This window comes from Mirounga leonina, unplaced genomic scaffold, assembly GCF_011800145.1.
Source record: "Mirounga leonina isolate KUSES-001 unplaced genomic scaffold, KU_Mleo_1.0 Mir_93, whole genome shotgun sequence".
Classification (NCBI taxonomy): domain Eukaryota; kingdom Metazoa; phylum Chordata; class Mammalia; order Carnivora; family Phocidae; genus Mirounga; species Mirounga leonina.
In genome coordinates, this window is record NW_023270854.1 from 21,550,411 (window position 1) to 21,574,019 (window position 23,609).

General features: G+C 38.2%; 1 protein-coding gene across 1 annotated transcript in view; it reads right to left on the minus strand.

Annotated features, from left to right (window-relative positions):
- Positions 1–23,609, minus strand: part of DCC (DCC netrin 1 receptor) — a 1,173,370-nt gene that overhangs the window by 634,810 nt on the left and 514,951 nt on the right. Inside the window, exon 3 of the mRNA XM_034996274.1 lies at positions 6,556–6,840. Within this exon, the coding sequence (XP_034852165.1) occupies positions 6,556–6,840 (285 nt within the window). The remainder of the gene's footprint in view (positions 1–6,555; positions 6,841–23,609) is intronic.

Here is a 23,609-nt window from a genome sequence, read left to right on the forward strand (position 1 = left end):
TGGCTAAAATTAACAAGTCAGGAAACGACAGATGGTGGCGGGGATGCGGAGAAAGGGGAACCCTCCTACACTGTTGGTGGGAATGCAAGCTGGTACAACCACTCTGGAAAACAGTATGGAGGTTTCTCAAAAAGTTGAAAATAGAGCTACCCTATGATCCAACAATTGCACTACTGGGTATTTTCCCCAAAGATACAAAGGTAGGGATCCAAAGGGGTACGTGCACCCCGATGTTTATAGCAGCAATGTCCACAATAGCCGAACTGTGGAAAGAGCCAAGATGTCCATCGACAGATGAATGGTTAAAGAACAGGTGGTATACATATACAATGGAATATTATGCAGCCATCAAAAGGAATGAGATCTTGCCATTTGCAAAGATGTGGATAGAACTGGAGGGTGTTAGGCTGATCGAAGTAAGTCAATCAGAGAAAGACATGTATCATATGACCTCACTGATATGAGGAATTCTTAATCCCAGAGAACAATTTGAGGGTTGCTGGAGTGGTGGGGTTTGGGAGGGATGGGGTGGCTGAGTGATAGACATTGGGGAGGGTATGTGCTATGGTGAGTGCTGTGAATTGTGCAAGACTGTTGAATCACAGATCTGTACCTCTGAAACAAATAATACATGTTAAAAAAAAATAGAAGAAGAAGATAGTAGGAGGGGAAGAATGAAGGGGGGGAATCGGAGGGGGAGATGAACCATGGAGACGATGGACTGAAAAACAAACTGAGGGTTCTAGAGGGGAGGGGTGGTGGGAGGATGGGTTAGCCTGGTGATGGGTATTAAAGAGGGCACGTTCTGCATGGAGCACTGGGTGTTTTACACAAACAATGAATCATGGAACACTACATCAAAAACTAATGATATAATGTATGGTGATTAACATAACAATAAAAAAATTTAAAAAAGAAAAAAACTAATGATGTAATGTATGGTGATTAACATAACATTAAAAAAAAAAAAAACTAGCCAAAAAAGAAGGCAACTATGGGAAAATCCTTTAGTGTAGTGAAAAACATTAAGTATGATATAAAAATATCATAATACATTAATCTGATTTGCTCTTCACTTTCTTATTTCTGTTTTTCTGTGTGTATGCTTATATCATAATATATATTATTCAAAAAAACTTCAAGGATTCCCAGCCATCAATAAAGTGAATAGAATCAAGTCTAAATTCCTACTCATGGGATTCAAGGTTCTCCACAAAATACGTTCAACTTCTCATTCCAGATTTATCATCTGCTGTCATTCTACAAATGGTTATCTCCTGAATATCTAGCAAAGGAATCATCTCTACAAGGAATCTGCCAATTTCCCACCTACAACTGACTTATTTCTTGTCTGTGCTGATTTGGAGCTAGATATGCTTGCCTGAATTTACCATTCCCTGCCTTATGTTGGTCATATGGCTACATGAGTGAACTGTCTGGCTCAATGGTAAGTTTCAAAACAAAGAACGTGTCTTCTTTGCTTTTTCCTACAACTATTATTCTGCAGAAATAATAAAACAAAAGCAAAATGTAATTGTAATATAAGTAATACTTAGTCAAACTAAAAAGTTTTACATACCCATCAATAATAAATTCTTTGTCATGAACACAATTCAGAAACTCTTTGTTTTAAAACTAAAAAAAAAATAGTTTTCCTTTAAATAATATGAATTTTGAAATGTTTCTGTTAAAATGCATTTCAATAAAAATAAATAGTATAGAGAAAAATCATTCAAAACATACTTTAGTCCAATTGATTCCATTAAAAGCCAATACTTTTAACTGTACCGATATTTAGAGTTCAGGTCTATCCAGGACCAAGAGTCATTTAATAGCAGTTAAACGAATGAACAATAGATTGAATTACCAATTGACCAATTCAATTAGGCCATTAAGAAAACTGAAATTAGAGTTTCAGTGTATGGGCCAGTTATTTTAGTCAACATAGTGCCCAAAGCAGAATTATAATTCAGCAATTCAATCTACTGCTTGGCACTCGGATGTCATGAGAAGTGAATAAAGTGAACCTGACAATCCCAGTGGCCCCTCAATACCTCATACATTCCCCATCACATACGACAAAATACTTCAAACCATCTCAATCTTACATAGTGTTGCATTATCAATATTTCAAAAAAAAAAAACTTAACAATTTAATACTAACTTACTCTGTTAAAAACGTACAATTCCTCATAAGCAAGAATTCAATTTCTGTCTTAAAACATTAGTCAAATTAAATTAGTTTCTGATTTCCCTACCTCTGAATGAAAGAGATAATTATTCATTTTATCTGGAAAATATAAAATGTTATGGGGAAATCTTAACCAAGTATGACATTTAAAAGTTTGCAATTTATTTTGAACATAGTAACGCCACTATTCCATGCCCAATCTCAGGGAAAAGTGCCACCACCTAGCTTTTACTGAGCCTGGATTCCATCCTCTCCCTCATATGCCCTATGTGATGTGTTTCTGAGACTTATCCTTAATTAAGATCTCCTCCCTCATCTTCATTTCTGAATCCTGTCTGATACCACTCTGGGTCAATTCTCTCCAGGTTAATGCCACACATTCTACCTTATCTTCCTCCTTTCAGTTTATCTTCCTTACCCTTAGTCCGTCCCTTCCAACACTTCCTGTGCCCTATGACCTTGTTAAAAAGACTAAGAGCAGGTCACCTGAAAAGCTATTATGTCTCCTGTCTCTATGCTGTATTGATGCTGTTCTTCTGACCTGGGGTACACTTCCTTGCTTTTCAAAATTGGCACCTGGTGTTTCTATGTAAGAGGATGCCACTATGTTTCTTCCTTCACAGCACAGTCCACTTCATCTGTGTTTTTTTTTTCCTTTTAAAGATTTATTTATTTATTTGACAGACAGTCAAGAGAGAGCACAAGCAGGGGGAGCAGCAGGTAGAGGGAGAGGTAGAAGCAGGTTCCCCATTGAGCAGGGACCCCAGGGATCCCAGGACCATGGGATCATGACCTGAGCTGAAGGCAGATGCTTAACCGACGGAGCCACGCAGGCACCCCATGTTTTCCCCACTACGCTATTGCTGTTTTAGGGCAAAGTCTCCCAAGTTTGTATCCTAGCAACCAGCATGATGACAGGTATATAAAATTCACTAAAAAGTTTGTTGAATAGGTATTTATTTATTTAGTAAATAAACTAAAATTGCTCATTGAAAAGCAACATTTCAGAACAACTATTTGATTCTTAAAATCTGAATTTAATGGATCTCAGTTACTTGGTGATATCAAGCACTTAATATATAAAAGAGGCAACCTTTATTTTACATAAACTTGAGTAAGAACATCAAATTATATATTAATTAGTACTAGATAACTCCCTACACACATTAGCATTTATGTTTCAAACTAACATGAAAACAGATAACATCATCAGTCAAGAGGGTACTTAAATGACCATGAAGAAGAATATATATATTTTTAAAATGGTGACTATTCAGGTACCACTTTAATGTTTATAACACAGATTAATAATTCGATGGTTTCCTATTTTAACTGACTCCGTCTTACCTGATTAAATAGCATTAGAATAGAGAGTGGGTCATTTATCCATGTAAATTATTACTTCCTCAGATTGGTACTTACAGAAAACAGAGATTGATTCAGAAAGGATTAGCAAGATTTTAAAAATGAGAAAATCATAAATGGCAATTAAAAGAAACTGGGATTGGGGCGCGTGGGTTGCTCAGTCGTTAAGCATCTGCCTTCGGCTCAGGTCATGATCCCTGGGATCGAGCCCTGCATTGGGCTCCCTGCTCTGTGGGAAGCCTGCTTCTCCCTCTCCCATTCCCCCTGCTTGTGTTCCCTCTCTAACTGTGTCTCTCTCTGTCAAATAAATAACATCTTTAAAAAAATAAAAATAAAATAAAAAATAAAAGAAACTGGGATTGACTAACCATCCATCCATCCATTCATTCTCCCACTCAATTTTGTACTTGTGGGTTTGTATATTTGACCTCTAAATCAACTTGAAACTCAATGATAAATGGACAAACATACGTTCCTTCAGCAGATCCTTTACAATAGCATACGAGACAGGCTTAACCAAGTATGACAATAATGTGTGTGTGTCTGTATTTATTACCTCAGCACATAAGTCCTTTTTAAAGTTTATATTTGACACAGATGTAGTGAAAAGAAGAGCCATATGCACCCCAATGTTCATAGCAGCAATGTCCGCAATAGCCAAACTGTGGAAAGAGCCGAGATGCCCTTCAACAGATGAATGGATAAAGAAGATGTGGTCCATATATACAATGGAATATTACTCAGCCATCAGAAAGGATGAATACCCAACTTTTACATCAACATGGATGGGACTGGAGGAGATTATGCTAAGTGAAATAAGTCAAGCAGAGAAAGTCAATTATCATATGGTTTCACTTATTTGTGAAACATAAGGAATAGCATGGAGGACATTAGGAGAAGGAAGGGAAAAATGAAGGGGGACGGGAATCAGAGGAGGAGATGAACCATGAGAGACTATGGACTCCGAGAAACAAACTGAGGGTTTTAGAAGGGAGGGGGGTAGGGGGATGGGTTAGTTCAGTGATGGGTATTAAAGAGGGCATGTACTGCATGGAGCACAGGGGCTTATATGAAAACAATGAATCATGGATCACTACATCAAAAACTAATGATGTATTATATGGTGACTAACATGATAAAATAAAATAAAATTTAAAAAATAAAGTTTATATTTGAATTCATAGAACTTGGAGAAAATTTCTCATTAGCTGTAACTTCAAAAAATTTCAGTTTCCATTCAGATAAAAAATACACACACACCCCAAAGTACCCCCAACATATTCTTAATTTCAGCCAAATTAACAACATGAAGTTTGGCTTTAAATAAATCTCCATGGATTATAATGCAAATGTGTCTTACAAGGTGAATAAATAAATGTAAATGGTGATTTGATGCTTATGTCTCTGTGTCTTTCAAAACTTTCTATTTCAGATTTAATATTTAATTAGTTCAACTTTATCCCTTAATACCTCTGGAAAACATACCTTTCAGTCATATTAAGATAGGCTAACATAGTCCTGACAATTTTCTATGTGGCTTACCTAGGCTTCCCATCTGATTGACTCAGATGCATTATTAAGGACATATGCATATAAATATTTAAAATTTTTGTGTATCTAATGGATGCCTAAATAAATGCATGTATGTGTTGGGAATAAATGCTACATTTGCATCTGTCACTGCCTAGTGGATGGAAGGTAACAGTGGGGCCAATGGTTATTGACACATTTAAGTCAGTATCCCTGTGACTGATGGAGGAGAGAGTACACGAAAGAACTAGAAGAGGCTTCAAAGAGGTCCTTATCAATGTACCTGGAAATGTTCAAACTGCCAGTTTACTTAGGAATGTTACCCTCTACCTAGATGAAGGATTTGTGATAACTGCACACAGCACACAGAGACAAAAGCCAACATCAATGCTTTGATAGGGAGTCTGTCACAACTACTCAAGTGTGTGTCTTCTTTGTGATTCTCACAAGTGAGTCTTTGTAAACCCTCCAAGTGCAACTAAATGAGAAAGTAGATATTACAGAGATAGAAGATAGTAGCAATTATTGCAAGAAAAGAGATGTTAGAAAATCTCCAGTCTGACTTCTGGTTATTTAGGAGAGGAAAAGGAGCCCAGAGTCTTAGATTTGCCAGAGAAGAGAAAGGAAGATAAGAGAAACAACTTTCCTTACCATAGTATCAGTCACACTATATTGTAATGATTTACCTGTCCACATTCACCCAGAACTCTAACAAACCAGGCTCTGTGTCAGTCTTAATCATTGCTACAACCCTTTACATAGCACAGTACTTCTCAGAAGTGAGTATATGAATTGACGAGTAAATGAATGTTCAGTATTAACCTGGGGAAGGTTCTTAACCTTGCAAAGCCTCACCTTCATCCTTTGAAAATGGATAATAGTCACTACTTCTTAGAATGTTATCAGGGGAAAATAAAATAATACATTAACAATGCATTATTAGTAATGTAAAGGGAGCTTTACACAAAGAAGCACTCATTGTGTATTAATGGGATGAGTGAATGCATCCCTGAATGAAGCCAGACATAAGGAAAATATATATTTCTTTTTTTTTTTTTTTAAGATTTTATTTATTTGACAGAGAGAGACACAGTGAGAGAGGGAACACAAGCAGGGGGAGTGGCAGAGGGAGAAGCAGGCTTCCCGCGGAGCAGGGAGCCCGATGTGGGGCTCGATCCCAGGACCCTGGGATCATGACCCGAGCCGAAGGCAGCTGCCCAACTGACTGAGCCACCCAGGCACCCCGAAAATATATATTTCTCTGGAAACTTCAACTACAAGACTGGGAAGAATAAGGAAAGCTTTTGGCTTACCTTCATCTAATGGCTCATTTAGAAAGAAAGAAAAAAACATGTAAAGCAAAACCCCAGAACTTAAAAACAATTACAGAGCATTTGTTAAAGGGAAAACCGTTGTTCAAACTACTCCAAACAATATGATTCTGAAGAAAATAAAGAGCACAGACGTACCTGACAGAATTCTGACTTCTGCTTCATTTCCTGTTCTTGAGCTGGCTGGATTCCGAGCTAAGCATCGATAGATTCCAATGTCCCCCGGTTGAAGTCTGCTGATCTGCAAGGCTCCAGAGGGCAAGACCACCACTCGGGAGTCTCCTGGGATAGGAGTCACATCTTGTTGGTTTTTCTGCCAGTGTATTGTTGTCATAGGCTCCCCAATGACTTCACACTTGAGTAGCACTGTGTCTCCCATAAAGGCTGTGACAGAGTCTGTCTGGGATAGGAACCTCAGTGGTCCTAGGGGAAAAACGAAGAAGGAAGGATAAATTTTTCAGATAAGGCATAATAATCCCCAATAAAAATAATCACATCTGTATTCGTTATAGAAAATTGTATTTTATGTTTTGTGAAATTTCATCTCATTCGTTCTTCATATTTTACTACATCATATCTGACATTACGATAGTTTCTGTGGCTAAAAAAAAAAATGATAAAGGTATTGCCATTAATTTCTAACAAGCCAGGCTTGTTATAGCAACAATCTTTTTTATAACAATTTTTTAACAATTATAACAAGCTTACTATTTTGTTATTCTTTGTTCATAAAACAGCCTTGTAAAATAAACAGAATACACAAGATCATCCTAATTTTACACACAAGGAAATTGAGGTTCAGAGAAATGGAATTCCACACACAAGTTCACACAATCCTGCAAATAAGACCTGGTTTTTCTTCTTCTTCTTTTTTTTTTTTTTTTAAGTAGGCTCCAAGCCCAGTGTGGGACTTGAACTCATGACCCTGAGATTAAGAGTCATGTGCTCTACTGACTGAGCCAGCCAGGCACTCCACGATCTAGTTCTTTTGAATGCTGGTCCTATGTGCTTCCAAGTACATGGCTTTGGACAAAGGACGATGAAGTTAAGGAGATTCATGAAGGACTGGCCATATGGCATAGCCTACAACAGTTTCAAGAAAGATGGATGACATTAACCACCAATTATAGTAACAGAGAACACTCTTGTATGGGTTGACTGCTTAAGGTAAATGATCATCAGTATTGGCCAGTTATGGTTGTAGTATACTGAGAAAATGTGTTTCTAGCCTGGCTGGACGATCTACTCTGCATGATTCCTTTGGTAACTTTTTTCATTTCTATGGGCTATAATATGGGATAAGAGCTAACTCAACTCTGTGATGTTCATGTACGATAATTCAACATGTGATGTTCATGTACAATAACGTGGGGAAAAGATGCATTCATATGGATGATTAAGCAAAGGTAGGGAAAAGAAAAAAAGAAATGACAAAAAGAAAATAAATTGGCCACTACTGAAGATGAGCACGGTGAAAGAGTCATCTCCTACATCATGATGTTGTACATGAGAAGGGAAGAAAATATTTTGATCTTGCCCTCTTGAACCCCCTTTTTGTGAACAGATGGATATTTATGACCCTAGTGCTTTGACTGTGAAAACTTTTTAAATAATTAAATATAAACATTTGAATGAATTGTGCCATCACTGATAGAACATTAGCAATTTTATTTTCTAGAGTTCATTTAATTAATTTTAAATTCCTTGATTCGTACTTCATTCATTACAGTTATATTCCAATATTTTGATTTTCACTTTAATCTTATTGGAATTGCTTTCATTGTGTGTACATTTTGTAATAAAATTTAATTAATTCATCATTTGGGGATTCACATCAAGTTTTTCTGATCATATTTTATTTTACTGTGATTTTTTAAATTTTTATAGCTTTGTTTAAATAAGTCAAAATTTCCTAGGTCCAGGATCAAATTTTGCCAATAAATTTTCCATCAATATGTAGTCAATAACAAATTCTACTGTGCTCAGTTTTAAATACTATTAGTTTTATTTTGGGTTTATTAATTTTCACAAACCTAACTTTCCTTATAATCTGAAAAAAATTTTGTTGGAGTCAAAAGGGGAAAGACAAGATGACTTAGTTAAAACAGCATAAAACAGGGGGACGGAGCAAGATGGCGGAGGAGTAGGAGACCTGGATTTCGTCTCCTCTCAGGAATTCAGCTGGATAGGGATCAAACCATTCTGAACACCTACAAACCCAACAGGAGATCAAAGAAAAGAAGAGCAACAACTCTCTGAACAGAAAAGCGACCACTTTCTGGAAGGTAGGATGTGCGGAGAAGTGAATCCGAGGCGATATTCGGGAGGATAGACGGCGGGGGAGGGGCCTCCGTCGGCTGCTTCTGGCAAGTGATAGAGCCGCGGAGCACAAAATCGGAACTTTTAAAAGTCTGCTCCGCCGAGGGACGTCACTCTGGTGGCTAAGCGGGGGGTGGAACCCTCCGGGACAGTGTGGTCTCAGGACCCTCGGGGTCACAGAAAGACCGGGGGTGCCTGAGTGTGGCAGAGCTCCCAGGTAACGGAGCAGGGAAGCCGGCTGCAGAGACGGAGCCCAGGCGCGGGCTCTCAGCTCGGGGTTGCCATCAACCGTGATCCGCGGCCCAGTCGGGCCCCTGCTCCTCCAGCAGGGACCCAACAAGCGGCAGAGCCGGGGAGACTCACCTTCCTCCCCCGGGAGGAGCCGCGCGGGAGTGCACCGCAGGGATCTGCTGGGTTTGGAGACTCCACCCGGGGTCGGGTGCCAGAGATAGAGGCGCGCGGTTGCAGGCCGGGTGAGCACGGAGTGCGGCCGGAGACCGGGGAGACGGGAGTGACTGACGGCTTTTCTCTGGGGGCTCACTGAGAAGCGGGGCCCCGAGTTCTCGGCTCCTCCGGGGCAGAGATTGGAGGCCGCCATTTTCACTCTCTGCCTCCAAAGCTGTACAGAAAGTTCACAGCTACTCTATGGTCAACTCATCTTTGACAAAGCAGGAAAGAATGTCCAATGGAAAAAAGACAGTCTCTTCAACAAATGGTGTTGGGAAAATTGGACAGCCACATGCAGAAGAATGAAACTGGACCATTTCCTTACACCACACACAAAAATAGATTCCAAATGGTTGAAAGACCTCAATGTGAGACAGGAGTCCATCAAAATCCTAAAGAAGAACACAGGCAGCAACCTCTTTGACCTCAGCCGAAGCAACTTATTCCTAGAAACATCGCCAAAGGCAAGGGAAGCAAGGGCAAAAATGAACTATTGGGACTTCATCAAGATAAAAAGCTTTTGCAAAGCAAAGGAAACAGTCAACCAACCCAAAAGACAACCGACAGAATGGGAGAAGATATGTGCAAATGACATATCAGATAAAGGGCTAGTATCCAAAATCTATAAAGAACTCATCAAACTCAACACCCAAAGAACAAAGAATCCAATCAAGAAATGGGCAGAAGACATGAACAGATATTTTTCCAAAGAAGACATCCAAATGGCCAACAGACACATGAAAAAGTGCTCAATATCGCTCGGCATCAGGGAAATCCAAATCAAAACCTCAATGAGATACCACCTCACACCAGTCAGAATGGCTAAAATTAACAAGTCAGGAAACGACAGATGGTGGCGGGGATGCGGAGAAAGGGGAACCCTCCTACACTGTTGGTGGGAATGCAAGCTGCTGCAGCCACTCTGGAAAACTGTATGGAGGTTCCTCAAAAAGTTGAAAATAGAGCTACCCTATGATCCAGCAATTGCACTACTGGGTATTTACCCCAAAGATACAAAAGTAGGGATCCGAAGGGATACGTGCACCCCGATGTTTATAGCAGCAATGTCCACAATAGCCAAACTATGGAAAGAGCCAAGATGTCCATCGACAGATGAATGGATAAAGAAGAAGTGGTATATATATACAATGGAATATTATGCAGCCATCAAAAGGAATGAGATCTTGCCATTTGCAACGGCGTGGATGGAACTGGAGGGTATTATGTTGAGCGAAATAAGTCAAACAGAGAAAGACATGTATCATATGATCTCACTGATATGAGGAATTCTTAATTGTAGGAAACAAACTGAGGGTTGCTGGAGTGGGGAGCGGGGTGGGAGGGATGGGGTGACTGGGTGATAGACACTGGGGAGGGTATGTGCTCTGGTAAGCGCTGTGAATTGTGCAAGACTGTTGAATCTCAGATCTGTACCTCTGAAACAAATAATGCAATATACGTTAAGAAACAAAAAAAGAAGAAGAAGAAGGTAGCGGGAGGGGAAGAATGAAGCGGGGGAAATCGGAGGGGTAGACGAACCATGAGAGACGATGGACTCTGAAAAACAAACTGAGGGTTCTAGAGGGGAGGGGGGTGGGATGATGGGTTAGCCTGGTGGTGGGTATTGAGGAGGGCACGTTCTGCATGGAGCACTGGGTGTTATGCACAAACAATGAATCATGGAACACTTCATCTAAAACTAATGATGTAATGCATGGGGATTAACATAATAAAAAAATAAATTAAAAAAACAAAACAAAACCCAGCATAATGAAAGATGGGAGACAATCAGAAATGCTGTACAGAAGCCTTCTTCCCTAGGTGAAAGTAGAATTTCACATCTTTTTCAGGGATTAGAATATTTGAACCACCAGATAATTGAATCTATGAAATAGGAAATTATATCAATATCACATATGGAATAGGTAGGAGCTGCCAAGGATGGTTTGCCACTCATTATACCTCCATTCACATTAATCGATCTGCAGATTTATAAATGCAATATTAAAGCTGTTCTTTAGTAAGAATGATTAATTCTAGACCATGAAGAACCATTCATACTTGTGCAAATATTAATTTATCGAAATTTATCCCAAACATAAGGTACTAAAGTTACTCATCTGGATTCCAAGTTAAGGCTCTAGAATCAGGATCCATGGATTTGTTTGTCTCCATGCTACAAATACATCTACAGGGGGTGCCAGCCACACACACAATTCTATTCTTATTTAGTATCCAGAATTAATGTATAACTATGCTAGCTTTACCACTGAGTAAAGACCAAAAGGAATCTGTTAACTTGTGTCCTGGTTCATTGTTCAAAGTCCAATTTCTTCACTCTTTGTAGTGTAATGTCTAGAGTCTATTCAAAATAAGTACATTAATCTACAACTGATTGCTAAAGTATAGATTAAAGCATGTACTTAAACAGAGAATAGTATATACTACACAAGGCAAAACTGCAATCAATAGTTAGCCAGATGTTGTGAGGGTGATGTGGGACAACAGATTTTCAAACATTTTTTTTAATAGTTTTCTTCTTGGTCTCCACTTCTCGTATTTTATTTTGTAGTTAAGGATATAAAGTTGGGAATAATTTACCTACACATACAAATTATATGTTTTAAAAAACATAGGTAAGAATAAAATATTTTGAAGAAGTTGGTAAAATATCTGTATACTTATATATATCCAGCTATACATTCTTGTACAAGTTATACACAATGGATAAATTTCTCAAGTACCTATTTTACATTTAAATGTCTGTGGCGCTCCAAAAACTCACTTACTAAATTCTAGATAATAAATACAATAGAATAGAATAAAATATTGAATGAAAGGGTATATAAGCATGGAGATAGCGTAGGTTTAGTTCTAGAGCACCTCAATAAAGTGAATATTGTAATAAAGTAAGTCAGATGAACTTTTTGGTTTGCTGGTTCATATAAAAGTTAGGTTTACACTCTGTTGTAATCCATTAGGTGTGCAATAGCATTATGCAACACACCTTAATTTAAAAATACTTCATTGCTGAAAAAAATGCTATGCATCAGCTGGGCTTTCAGCAAGTTAAAATCTTTTTCGCCAGTAGAGAGTCTTGCCTCACTGTTGATGGCCACCACCTCACTGATCAGGATGGTGGTTGCTGAAGGCTGCGGTGGCTGTGGCAATGTCTTAAAATAAGACAACAATGGGGGCGCCTGGGTGGCTCAGTTGGTTAAGCGACTGCCTTCGGCTCAGGTCATGATCCTGGAGTCCCGGGATCGAGTCCCGCATCGGGCTCCCTGCTCGGCAGGGAGTCTGCTGCTCCCTTTGACCCTCCTCCCTCTCATGCTCTCTCTCATTCTCTCTGTCTCAATAAATAAAATCTTTTAAAAACAAAAAAATTGAATGTCTCTTTACCAAGCAGAGTGACATTAACAATGACACAAAGGTATTTAAGGAGAGAAATGGTGAGAAGAATATAGGATCATTCAGACCTATAACTACTAGAACTTCGGAGAAGAGGGAAACTGGAAGAAAATTATCAAAGAAACTAAACTTTTCCAGAGCAAACTTTCCATATTTAGAGTCCACCAAGTACTGAGCAAAATTAGATGAAAATAGATAAGGCATAGGGCGCCTGGGTGGCTCAGTTGGTTGAGCGACTGCCTTCGGCTCAGGTCATGATCCTGGAGTCCCGGGATCGAGTCCCGCATCGGGCTCCCTGCTCGGCGGGGAGTCTGCTTCTCCCTCTGACCCTCCCCCCTCTCATGCTCTCTCTCTATCTCATTCTCTCTCTCAAATAAATAAATAAAATCTTAAAAAAAGTAATAATAAAATTAAAAAATTTAAAAGAGCTGAATGGGGTGCCTGGGTGGCTCAGTTGGTTAAGCGACTGCCTTCGGCTCAGGTCATGATCCTGGAGTCCCGGGATCGAGTCCCGCATCGGGCTTCCTGCTCAGCGGGGAGTCTGCTTCTCCCTCTGACCCTCCTCCCTCTCATTCTCTCTCTCTCAAATAAATAAATAAAATCTTTAAAAAAAAATAAGACAATAATGTAGTTTGTTGCATTGATTGATTGGTCCTTTCATGAACGATTTCTCTGTAACATGTGATGCTGTTTGATAGCATTTTACCCAGAGTAGAACCTCTTTCAAAATTGGAGTCAGCCCTCTCAAACTCTGCTGCTGCTTTTTCAACTGAGTTTATGTAATATCTGAAATCCTTTATTTTCATTTCAATAATTTTCGCAGCATCTTCACCATCTCCAAAAACCACTTTCCTTGCTCATCCGTAAGAAGTGACTCCTCAGCCGTTCAACCTTTATCATCAGACTGCAACAATTCAGTCGTATCTTCAGGCTCCACTTCTAGTTCTAGATCTCTTGTTGTTTACACCACATCTATAGTTACTTCCCCCACAGAAGTCTTGAACCCCTCCGACTCATCCATGAGTGTTGGAATCAACTTCTCCCAAACTCCTGTTAATGTTGGTATTTTGCCTCTTCCCATGAATCACATATGTGATTAGTGGCATCTAGAATGGTGAATCCCTTCCAGAAGGTTTTAATTCACTGCCCTGCTGCATCAGAGGACTCACTATCAATGGCTACAATAGCCTTATAAAATGTATTTCTTAAATAATAAGATTTGAAAGGCAAAATGACTCTTTGATCCATGGGCTGCAGAATGGATGTTGTGCTAGCAGGCATGAAAACATTGATCTTGTTGTGCATCTTCACCAGAGCTCCTGAGTGATCAGGTGCCTTGTCAAAGAGCAGTAATATTTTGAAACGATTTTTTTTTCTTTTCTGAGCAGTATGTCTCAGCAGTAGGCTTAAAATATTCAGTAAACCATGTTGTAAACAGATGTGCTATCATCTAGGCTTTGTTGTTCCATTTATAGAGAGAGTGGAATTAGCACAATTCTTAAGAGCCCTAGAATTTTCAGAATGGTAAATGAGCCCTGGCTTCAGCTTAAAGTCACCAGCTACGTTAGCCCCTATCAAGAGAGTCAGCCTGTCCTTTGAAGCTTTGCCTTCCCCTCTCTAACCATGAAAATCCTAGATGACATCTTCTTCCAATAGAAGGCTCTTTTGTCTACATTGAAAATCTGTTGTCTATTGTAGCCACCTGCATTAATTAACTTAGCTAGACCTTCTGGATAACTTGCCGCAGCTTCTATATCACCATTTGCTGTTTCCCCTTGCATTTTGGTATTATGGAGATGGATTCTTTCCTTAATCTTCATCAAACAACCACTGCTAGCTCCAAACTTTTCTTCTGCAGCTTCTTTAACCCCTCTCTGCCTTCACAGAATTGAAGAGATTTAGGGTCTTGCTCTGTATTAGGCTTTGGCTTAAGAGAATGTTGTGGCTGGTTTGACCTTCTATCCAGACCACTAAAATAAGGTTGTTTCATTTTCTTATCATTTGTGCGTTCATGGAAATAGCACTTTTCAATTCCTTCAAGAACTTTTCCTCTGCATTCACAATCTGGCTGATTGTTTGGAGCAAAAGGCTTAGCTTTTGGCCTGTCATGGCTTTGAGGTACCTTCCTCACTAAGCTTAATAATTTCTAGCTTTTGTTTTAATATGAGAGATGTATGACTTTTCCTTTAACTTGAACACTTAGAGGCCACTAAAGGGTTATTCATTAGTCTAATTTCAATATCGTGGTGTCTCAGGGAATAGGGAGTCCCAAGTAGAGGGAAAAAGATGTAGGAATGGCCTGTTGGTGGGGCAGTCAGAGCACACAGAACATTTGTAGATTAAGTTTTCCATCTCATATGAGCGTGGTTCATGGCGTCTCAAAACAATTACAATAGTAACATAAGAATCACTGATCACAGATGAGCATTACAAATATAATAATAATGGAAAAAGTTTAATACATTGGAAGAATTACCAAAATGTGACAGGAAAACGCAAAGTGAACAAATGCTGTTGGAGAAATGGGGCCAATAGACTTGTGTGACACAGGGTTTCCACAAACCTTCAATTTGTAAAAAAAATGCAGTATCTAGGAAGCAAAATAAAGCAAAGTGCAATAAAACAAGGTATGGCTGAATTCAAACAGATACTCAACAACCAGTTCCTTTATGTAAACTTCAACTAGCTGGAAGAATCATACACGAGACATAAGGTTGTATATTAATATAATTAGACTTAATGGAATTGGCTAATATTCCACATGCTTTTTTAGTATGCACTCTATGATTATTTCATATTTTAATAAACGAGGTCAGAATTGCATCCTATTTACAATTTAATGATGTAATAATGTTTGAAAATTTCAAATAGTTGATTATTTGACACAGTGAAAAATTATAAACTGATTTGTAGCTTTTTCTTTTTTGTCTCTGCAAAGCAAACCCAACACATCAAAAAGCAATTGTAAGTTTACAAGGCTATTATATGGCTTAAATTAATGCTCCCAATATTGTGCCGAATTTTAGCACTCACATCTCTTGGTGGTGTTAACAACCCAGCAACAGTATTAGAAGAAGTTATAGGCCATCACCTTAGTACTATATTTTCAAGGCATGAATATGAGCACCTAGTAATGAACAATAAACTCACTGTAACTCATAAGAATGAAATACAGTATTTTTGGAAGAGGCATTTAATGCTCTAAAGCAATACAAATGATTCCCGTGCTTCATTCATGGAGAGATACAAGTATAATTTTAACTAGATCCTCATGAAAAATCGCTACCTGACCCACAAGAGCTTTTTCCTGAAAAAAGTTTGACTCAGACACATCTGACCCACTGTCATCATAGCACAAGTAGTCTTCCTATCTCTATTCTTTTCTCACCCTAATATATTCCAAACATAGTAAAAGATTAGTGTTCCTAAATCACCAAAGTTTTTGCTTCACTTGAGAAGCTCCAATGCCCCCAGTTTTTTCTAGTATTGTCTTTTACCCCAAATGCTGGTACCTGAGACTCTAGCACTTTTCAGGCTCATTTTCCACAACTCCTGCAAAATAATTCTTGGATCTCTTGAATTGATCTACTCCCTAAACCTGCTTCCTCCTAGTTGTATTTATCAAGTTTCCTCTAAAAAGAAAAACATCTACCTATCAAAACTGGTTATTATTGGGCTCCTGGGTGGCTCAGTCGTTGGGTGTCTGCCTTCGGCTCAGGTCATGATCCCAGGGTCCTGGAATCGAGTCCCACATCGGGCTCCCTGCTCTGTGGGAAGCCTGCTTCTCCCTCTCCCACTCCCCCTGCTTGTGTTCCTGCTCTCGCTATGTCTCTCTCTGTCAAAAAAATAAAAAACAAAATCTTAAAAAAAAAAAAAAAAAAAAAACCTGGTTATTATTAAGGTACTGACTTAAAAAAAAAAAAAAATCACCTTTTCCCTAGTCTTGCTTCCTGGAAATCATCTCAGAATCTTTCAAATTTTCACACCAGTGTTAATTTACAGATAATATGACAAAGCTGGTTATACCAATAAAAAACTGAAAAGTGTTTATATGTTTGCATATGTGGGGCTTTTTTGGGGGGGTGGAGCGGGGGCGGGTATCTTATGTCTCCAGAGTATATCAAATATCTCCTGAAAGAAAAACAAAAAACACAAATATTTGGTGAAGTTCTAGGTGACTCTAAGTGTTTAAAAAGAGCATTGAGATATCTAAATGTGGATAACTGCATTTGACTGCTGGCTAAATCACAACCTAGCATACTCTGTGGCAGTCTGGGATGGGTAAAGGAGACACATGGGTGCCAGATTATGGGGGTCATTTCTATGCTTCACCATTTAACCCACTGGATGACTTCAGGCAAGGTCTGTTTTATCATTTGCACTATCATAAGTACATTTATAAATCACATAATCTTCACAACAGACCTGTAAGTGTTACTGTCTCTACTTTACAGGTGGAACTAGAATAGGAGCAAAACTCATTCAAATGTTTACAAGAAGTATGATTTTTTTTTTAAGTTTTAGTGTTGAATTATCATACTTCTTAAAACACCTTTATTTCCCCAACCCATGGAAATGTCTCAAGAGGAGTTTCTTCTATAGATCAGTATCCCCGCACTCCTCAACCCCTAAGTAGCTGCGCCGTGCTGGGTAAATTCTGCTGTTTAGTAAGTATCCTCAGAGACAAACTTCAGCCTAAAATATGGCACTTTTAAAAATAGCACACAAACTTTTTTTTTTTTTTTTACAAATTTAATTTTTGATACTTTCAGAAGGCCTTTCACTGTTAGCCTTGGAGGAAAGGCTGTTTCCATGAATTGCAGTCAAGTTTCCTTAGTTTACCCAGGATGCTATGGCAGCTTTCAATCTAGCAATACCTGGACTCCTTGGAAGTGTCCCCTACCAATCAAATTGCAGGTTCACATAATATCTGCACCTCATTAACAAAGACCAGCACCTACTGGGGAGGGATTAGTTTGGGAACTATTAAAAGGAGAGAACATATTGCTTTGCATTTGGAAAAGTCAGACACGTATGGGAGCTCCATTTTATCTCCTGTCCCAGAAATGATAAACACAGACACTTATAATTCAAATTTCATAAGTTCCTAATAGTCAATAGAAGTGCCTGGGCTTAATTATCAGAAATTTTATTGATGTCAATTATCCTAATTATAGTTGTACAGTAAGCATTAAGTGGTTTTAGCAAGAGATATACAACCATTATGCAGGTACTATGGAGAAATGGGTCTCACCCTGTTTATTTTGATTTTTGTAAAAGATCCTTCAGTTATTCTCTAGTACTAATTTTAACAGCAAAAGGATTCATTAAGGGTCCATTTATATATGTTACTCTGTTAATGTTGCTCAAGGCCTATTAAACAGCCATAACCACAATTCTTTCCTAGAACATTTACTACCTACCTATGCAAGGAGGAGTGAAGTAAAGTTTAATTCTGTTAAGCTCTTCTCTAACACAGCACTTGAATACCTGGGATTTTACAAAGCCCAGTGCCATACCAGAATTCTCAGTTCCTCAGAAAAGCCTCCCCCAAGCCTAGATAGAACCCATCATCTCTGTATGTCTCCTTTGCAGCACTTACTTTAACTGTAATTAATTAACTATGGCATTGATTTAATAGCCATCTTCCTGGCTAATCTGTAAAATTCCACAAAAGCAGGGCTAAATCTATTGTATTCTGCACTCAGACTTAGCACAGTGCATGACATATCACTGCCCATCAAATATTTGTTGAATGAAAAATGTATTATCCATTAGATATTTTGTTTAGGCAATATCCCAGACTCTAAACACTGGGAAGCCTAGGAAGGATGGCAATGGCTCAGGAGGCATAAAGAGAGGGAGAAACCAGGTATTTCTTCAGGGGATGTGAAAAAGCACGAAGGCTAATATACATACATGAAGTCAAACCACAAAGCCTTTCATTTGAAAAATGATTGTGTGGGGGGGAGGGGGAAGAGGCTTTGCCTAGTGCATCCATGAATGTTTTAACCAAGCCTTATACGTTTAAATTGTAGACCAGTGATACACATTTTGAATGAAATTTCCCCATCCTTCCTTCCTTCCAAATCACTGTCCCCAGAAACAACGTTATCAGTGGTCCCCGGGCCAGCCCCACCCAGCTACAGCCATCAGTCAGGTTCCAGCCAATACCTATTTCCTCAGGAGCTAGGCACAACCAAACTGTTGGCTGTCACCGAGGCAGGAGAAATGTTAATAGCAAAAGCAGCAAACATTTTTCATTTAGGCTTTTCCTTTGTGATGCTAAAAAAATGAGGTAAAATATCACCATGGCAATGAATGAAAAGCTGCTAAATCTGCAGGGACATCAAAAGTGTTAGGCTCCCAGAATTAAAATGAGAACAATAGTCTCTCTGGACCCTTCCACCCATGCATACACACACCACACAGACTATGAGAAATCTTTCCATCAGATCCAGACAGTCAGAAAGTTTGAATATCTTAGCCATGCACTTTCATTCATTGAATTCTAAACTACTTTGGCTTTTAAGCAAAAGTAGAAATAAAGCATTTTGCAGTCCAGGTTTATGCCAAGACTCTCTGCCTCTAGGGAGGCCTCCCATCTACCCGCACACCCCTAGACTGGGCCTATTCTTTTTTTAAAATTCTAATCTGAAAATGGCACATTCTTCTGATTTGCCCTCTAGGCTCTTTGGCAGACTATCAGGATCCCCATCTCCTCCTATGGAAGGTCTAATTATTAAGTAATTAAAATTCATTTAATAAAAAGAGACTTATCAATTGGGGGACAGACTTTGGGGTTGGAAACATGCCTCGCTTTTAAATATTCAGCAATGTGGTGATATTCTACACCTGCCAGAGAACTGCTGTAAGTGCTTTGTTTGCTCCAAATTAAAGCCTCTAGGCAATGTCCCTTCAAAGCCAGGACCTTGTTTGCCCTCGTTTAATTTGCAAATTAGCTGAAGGGAAGAGAATAAAGGTAATCCAAAGAGAAGTTCTCTAGATTTGGTCTTCTTCAGAAGCCAGAAGACCAATAAAGGATTCTTAGAATTTGTTATAGCATATTTCTACCAGGATGTCCCTCTGAGAGTTATCATTTCCCTTCTTTATTTCTTTCCAGATTTTTGTTTTAGCTTCATTTTCATTGGAAAAATTACAGACTTCTAGGTAGTTGACTTTAAAGAGCAGTTGTTCAAATGTGGCATTGTGAAACAAATCTAGAGAGTATGTCTGGTGGGAGCCAGCCGTACTCACCCAGTGTGTGATCTTATAAGAAACATCCATGGGGGTAATTAGTTGAACCTCCGAAGGATGTAACAGAAGTATGAAATGAAAAGGAAAATCGTATAGGCAAATTGCACAGTTTGTTGGTCCAGCTGTACAACAATGGCAGCACACAATGAACTCATCCCCTAGGCAAAAAGTAGTCAAGGGGACATGTCATTAGTAAGTGTTTCTCAGAATCACCTCAGAGGTCTGTCCACTATAAATGCTCTGAAGGACTGGTACTCTTCCCAATCCTTGAAGGCTTGGAACCAGGTGGTCATTTGGGGTCTCTTGTAATCTCTGGGTGATCAAGAGCCAGTTTGAAAGCTGATATATCATAATCTCACCAAGCAGCCTTGCTGGACTCCTGATCTTCAAATCCATGAAATAATTCAGGATTCTCCAAAACACCGCTAGGGCCTCTGGTAGCCTACATGGTGCCTTTATAAGAATTGGGAAAGCGTGATCTTTGATCTTTGAAGGGATGAAGTTTAAAAAGCTGCTCCATAGGATTGGCCAAAAATCCAGAGTTGGATTTCAGCTCCACACCCCAACACTTCTCTAGAGACTATTCTCATATATGAATTACACCATGTACCATCCACCCTGCTCCTCCTGTTTTCATTACCAGCAATCAGACAAGCATGATTCAGCCTCTCCATGTCTTTTGTTAACTTCAACGTCAACAGAGGTGGATTTTGGAAGCATTTGTCTAGGTAGCATTAATAGGTTTTCTTTCATTCATCTGAGTTATTTTAAAATATCTATTTCCCAGCACAAGATTAAATAATGAAAACTTTACCACCTTTTCCTCAAACTTGCATGTTATTGTCTTCTTGGATATATATCCTTCATAAAATCTAATCAAATTATATTGAATATCAATGTCATTATTCTGCATGAAAGTTAGAATAGAATCTATTTTTACAGAAAGAGCTATATAGCAATCCCTATATAGTGGTGGTTACCTTTCCTCTTAGCTTTACTGTCATATCTTTGATGACTGAAACTGGTCTTTTACCTGTACAGATATATTAAGCCAAGGGGAAATTCTTATTTATAATGAAGATCAATTAGGAGTTTTTGCTTATTTTAAGATTTTCATATAGTACTTTAATGGAATTTTTAATGGATAAACTTCCAATATAGAAAAGTGTTTGTTAGAAATCAAAAATTGAAAATACAGTTGACTCTTGAACAACGCAGGAGTTAAGGGTGCCAATCCCCCTGTGTAATCAAAAATCCAACTCTAATCACTGACTTCCCAAAAACTTAACTACTAATAGCCTACTGTTGACTGAGAGCCTTATCAATAATATAAACAGTCAATTAACATATATTTGTATATGTATCACATACTGTATTCATACAATGAAGTAAGCTAGAGAAAAGAAAATGTTATTAAGAAAAAAATGAGGAAAACATTTTAAAATACTGCACTACATTTATGAAAAAAAAATCCGCATGTCAGTGGACCTGTGCAGCTCAAATCTGTGTTGTTCAAGGGTCAACTGTATAAACAAAATTGATATAGCACTTTAACCTATTAATGTTGCAAAGATTTCAAAATGATGACTAACAATGCTTCTGAAAGTATGAATTGATATACTACCATTGAAAAGTAATTTGGCATTGTGCATCATAACGATTTAATCCAAGAACTCTGCTTCTAGGAATCTGTCCATAAATATATGAAGAAAAGAGTTAGATATATAAAATGAATCAGTACATCATTATTTAAAATAATGAATGATAGAAAATGGGCTAATTGTACAACTGGTGATTGCCTAGGCAATCTGTACTAAAAATTACACAACCATGTAAAATTATATTAATACACATTCTTAAAAGTGAGAGAAAATTATTTTTCTTTTTTTCTAAAATAAGCATATCTTAAATATACAAGAGGAAATTTTGCTAATGATTCTAATGCTCTATTCAGTGTATTATATTCAATTGCAAGCAACTCTTCAAGAACATATTGATTTCCTGAAGAGATGTCTCCCTCGACAGGCTTTCACCATAACTTTATTTTCATTCTCTATTCTGCAGATAAAATTCTTATTATAAAACCTGAGATTGGTTTGTAATCAATAGTAATGAATAATTTTACAGAATTCAGGCTTAGGCTTTCCATCAAGCTTAAATCTCATTATGCATGGCTAATGAATGGTCACAACATTCATGAAAGTCGATTATGAATGTGGTTGATATTTGTTGGGCCTACTTGTAAATTGTACTTAATTCCAAGCAGGAAAATCATCGAATTAACAAAAAAGCAAGCTCTTAAAGTTGTATGATATTTTGTTTTATATCATGTCATCGTTACCATCCCTTCCCTACTTTATCTAGGTTCTCCTATTAACCTGGTCATGAACCCCTTCTACCACTGCATATCACCTCATGGAGATTTCCAAATTATTCGCTCATTCACTCAGTCAGTCAGTCAATGTGATGATTAATTTTATATATGAACCTGGCTGGGCCGCAGGGTGCCAGCATATTTGGTTAAAAGATACTCTGGGTATATCTCTGAGGATGTTTCTGGATGAGTTCACATTTGAATCAGCAGACTGAGTAAAACAGATTGCCCTCCTCAATGTGAGTGCGCCTCATCTAATCCACTGAAGGTCTAGAGAGAACAAAAAGGTGGAGTAGGAGAGGATTTACTCTCTGCCTGTCTTCAATTTGAACATCAGTTTCCTCATGCCTTTGAACTGAGACTCAGACTGAAACTTACAACATCTGCTCTAATGGTTTTCAGATTTTTGAACTCAAACTGAACACACACCATTTGCTCTCCTAGGTCTTTGTCTTGCCAAGTGCATGTCCTTAGACTTGTCAGCCTCCTTAATCACATGAGCCAATCCCTTACAATAAACAAACAGCTGACCCTTGAAGAACATGGGGGTCAGAGGCACCAACTCCCTGTATAATCAAAAATTCACGTATAACTTTTGACTCCTCCAAAACTTGGCTACTAATAGCTACTGTTGACCAAAAGCCTTACCAATAACATAAACAGGTAATTAACACATATTTTGTATGTCATATGTATTGTATAGTATAGTCTTATAATAAAGTAAGCTGTAGAAGAGAAAATGTTATTAAGAAAATCATTTACAGTAATGCACTGCATTTATAAAAAAAATTTACAGTAATGCACTGCATTACTAAAAAAAAAAAAAATCCGTGCATAAATGGACCCACAGAGTTCAAACCTGAGATGTCCAAAAGTCATATATCCTTCTGGTTCTGTTTCTCTGGAAAACTCAGACTAATATAATCTGTCAACATTCACTGGACACCTAATGTGTGGCAGGCATCATTCTAATGGTCTAAGGCATACAATGACAAAATTAACAATTAATACTAGCTTCTTTCCTTAAACAGCTCACAGTCTGGTTGGAAAAGCAAATACACAAGAACAATACTATATAAATACACTGCATTGTGGGAGCAGAGATGAAATAATTCTTAGTGATGTCTGTTGGAAAAGGAATAATAAGCAAAGAACCCCAGAAATGGTAGAATATGAACTGGTCTTGAATAATGAATGGGTTTTCAATAGGTACCCAATATCCAAAAGGACATTTTCGATAGAAGAACAATGTGGGGAAAAGAAACAAAAGAAAACAAAAAATGGTTAATCTGAAGACTATAACATTTTTTAGATATGGTAAATAATTTGGCAATTAATGGAAAAACACTAAGGTATCTCTATAACTGTTTTTTTTCTACCATAT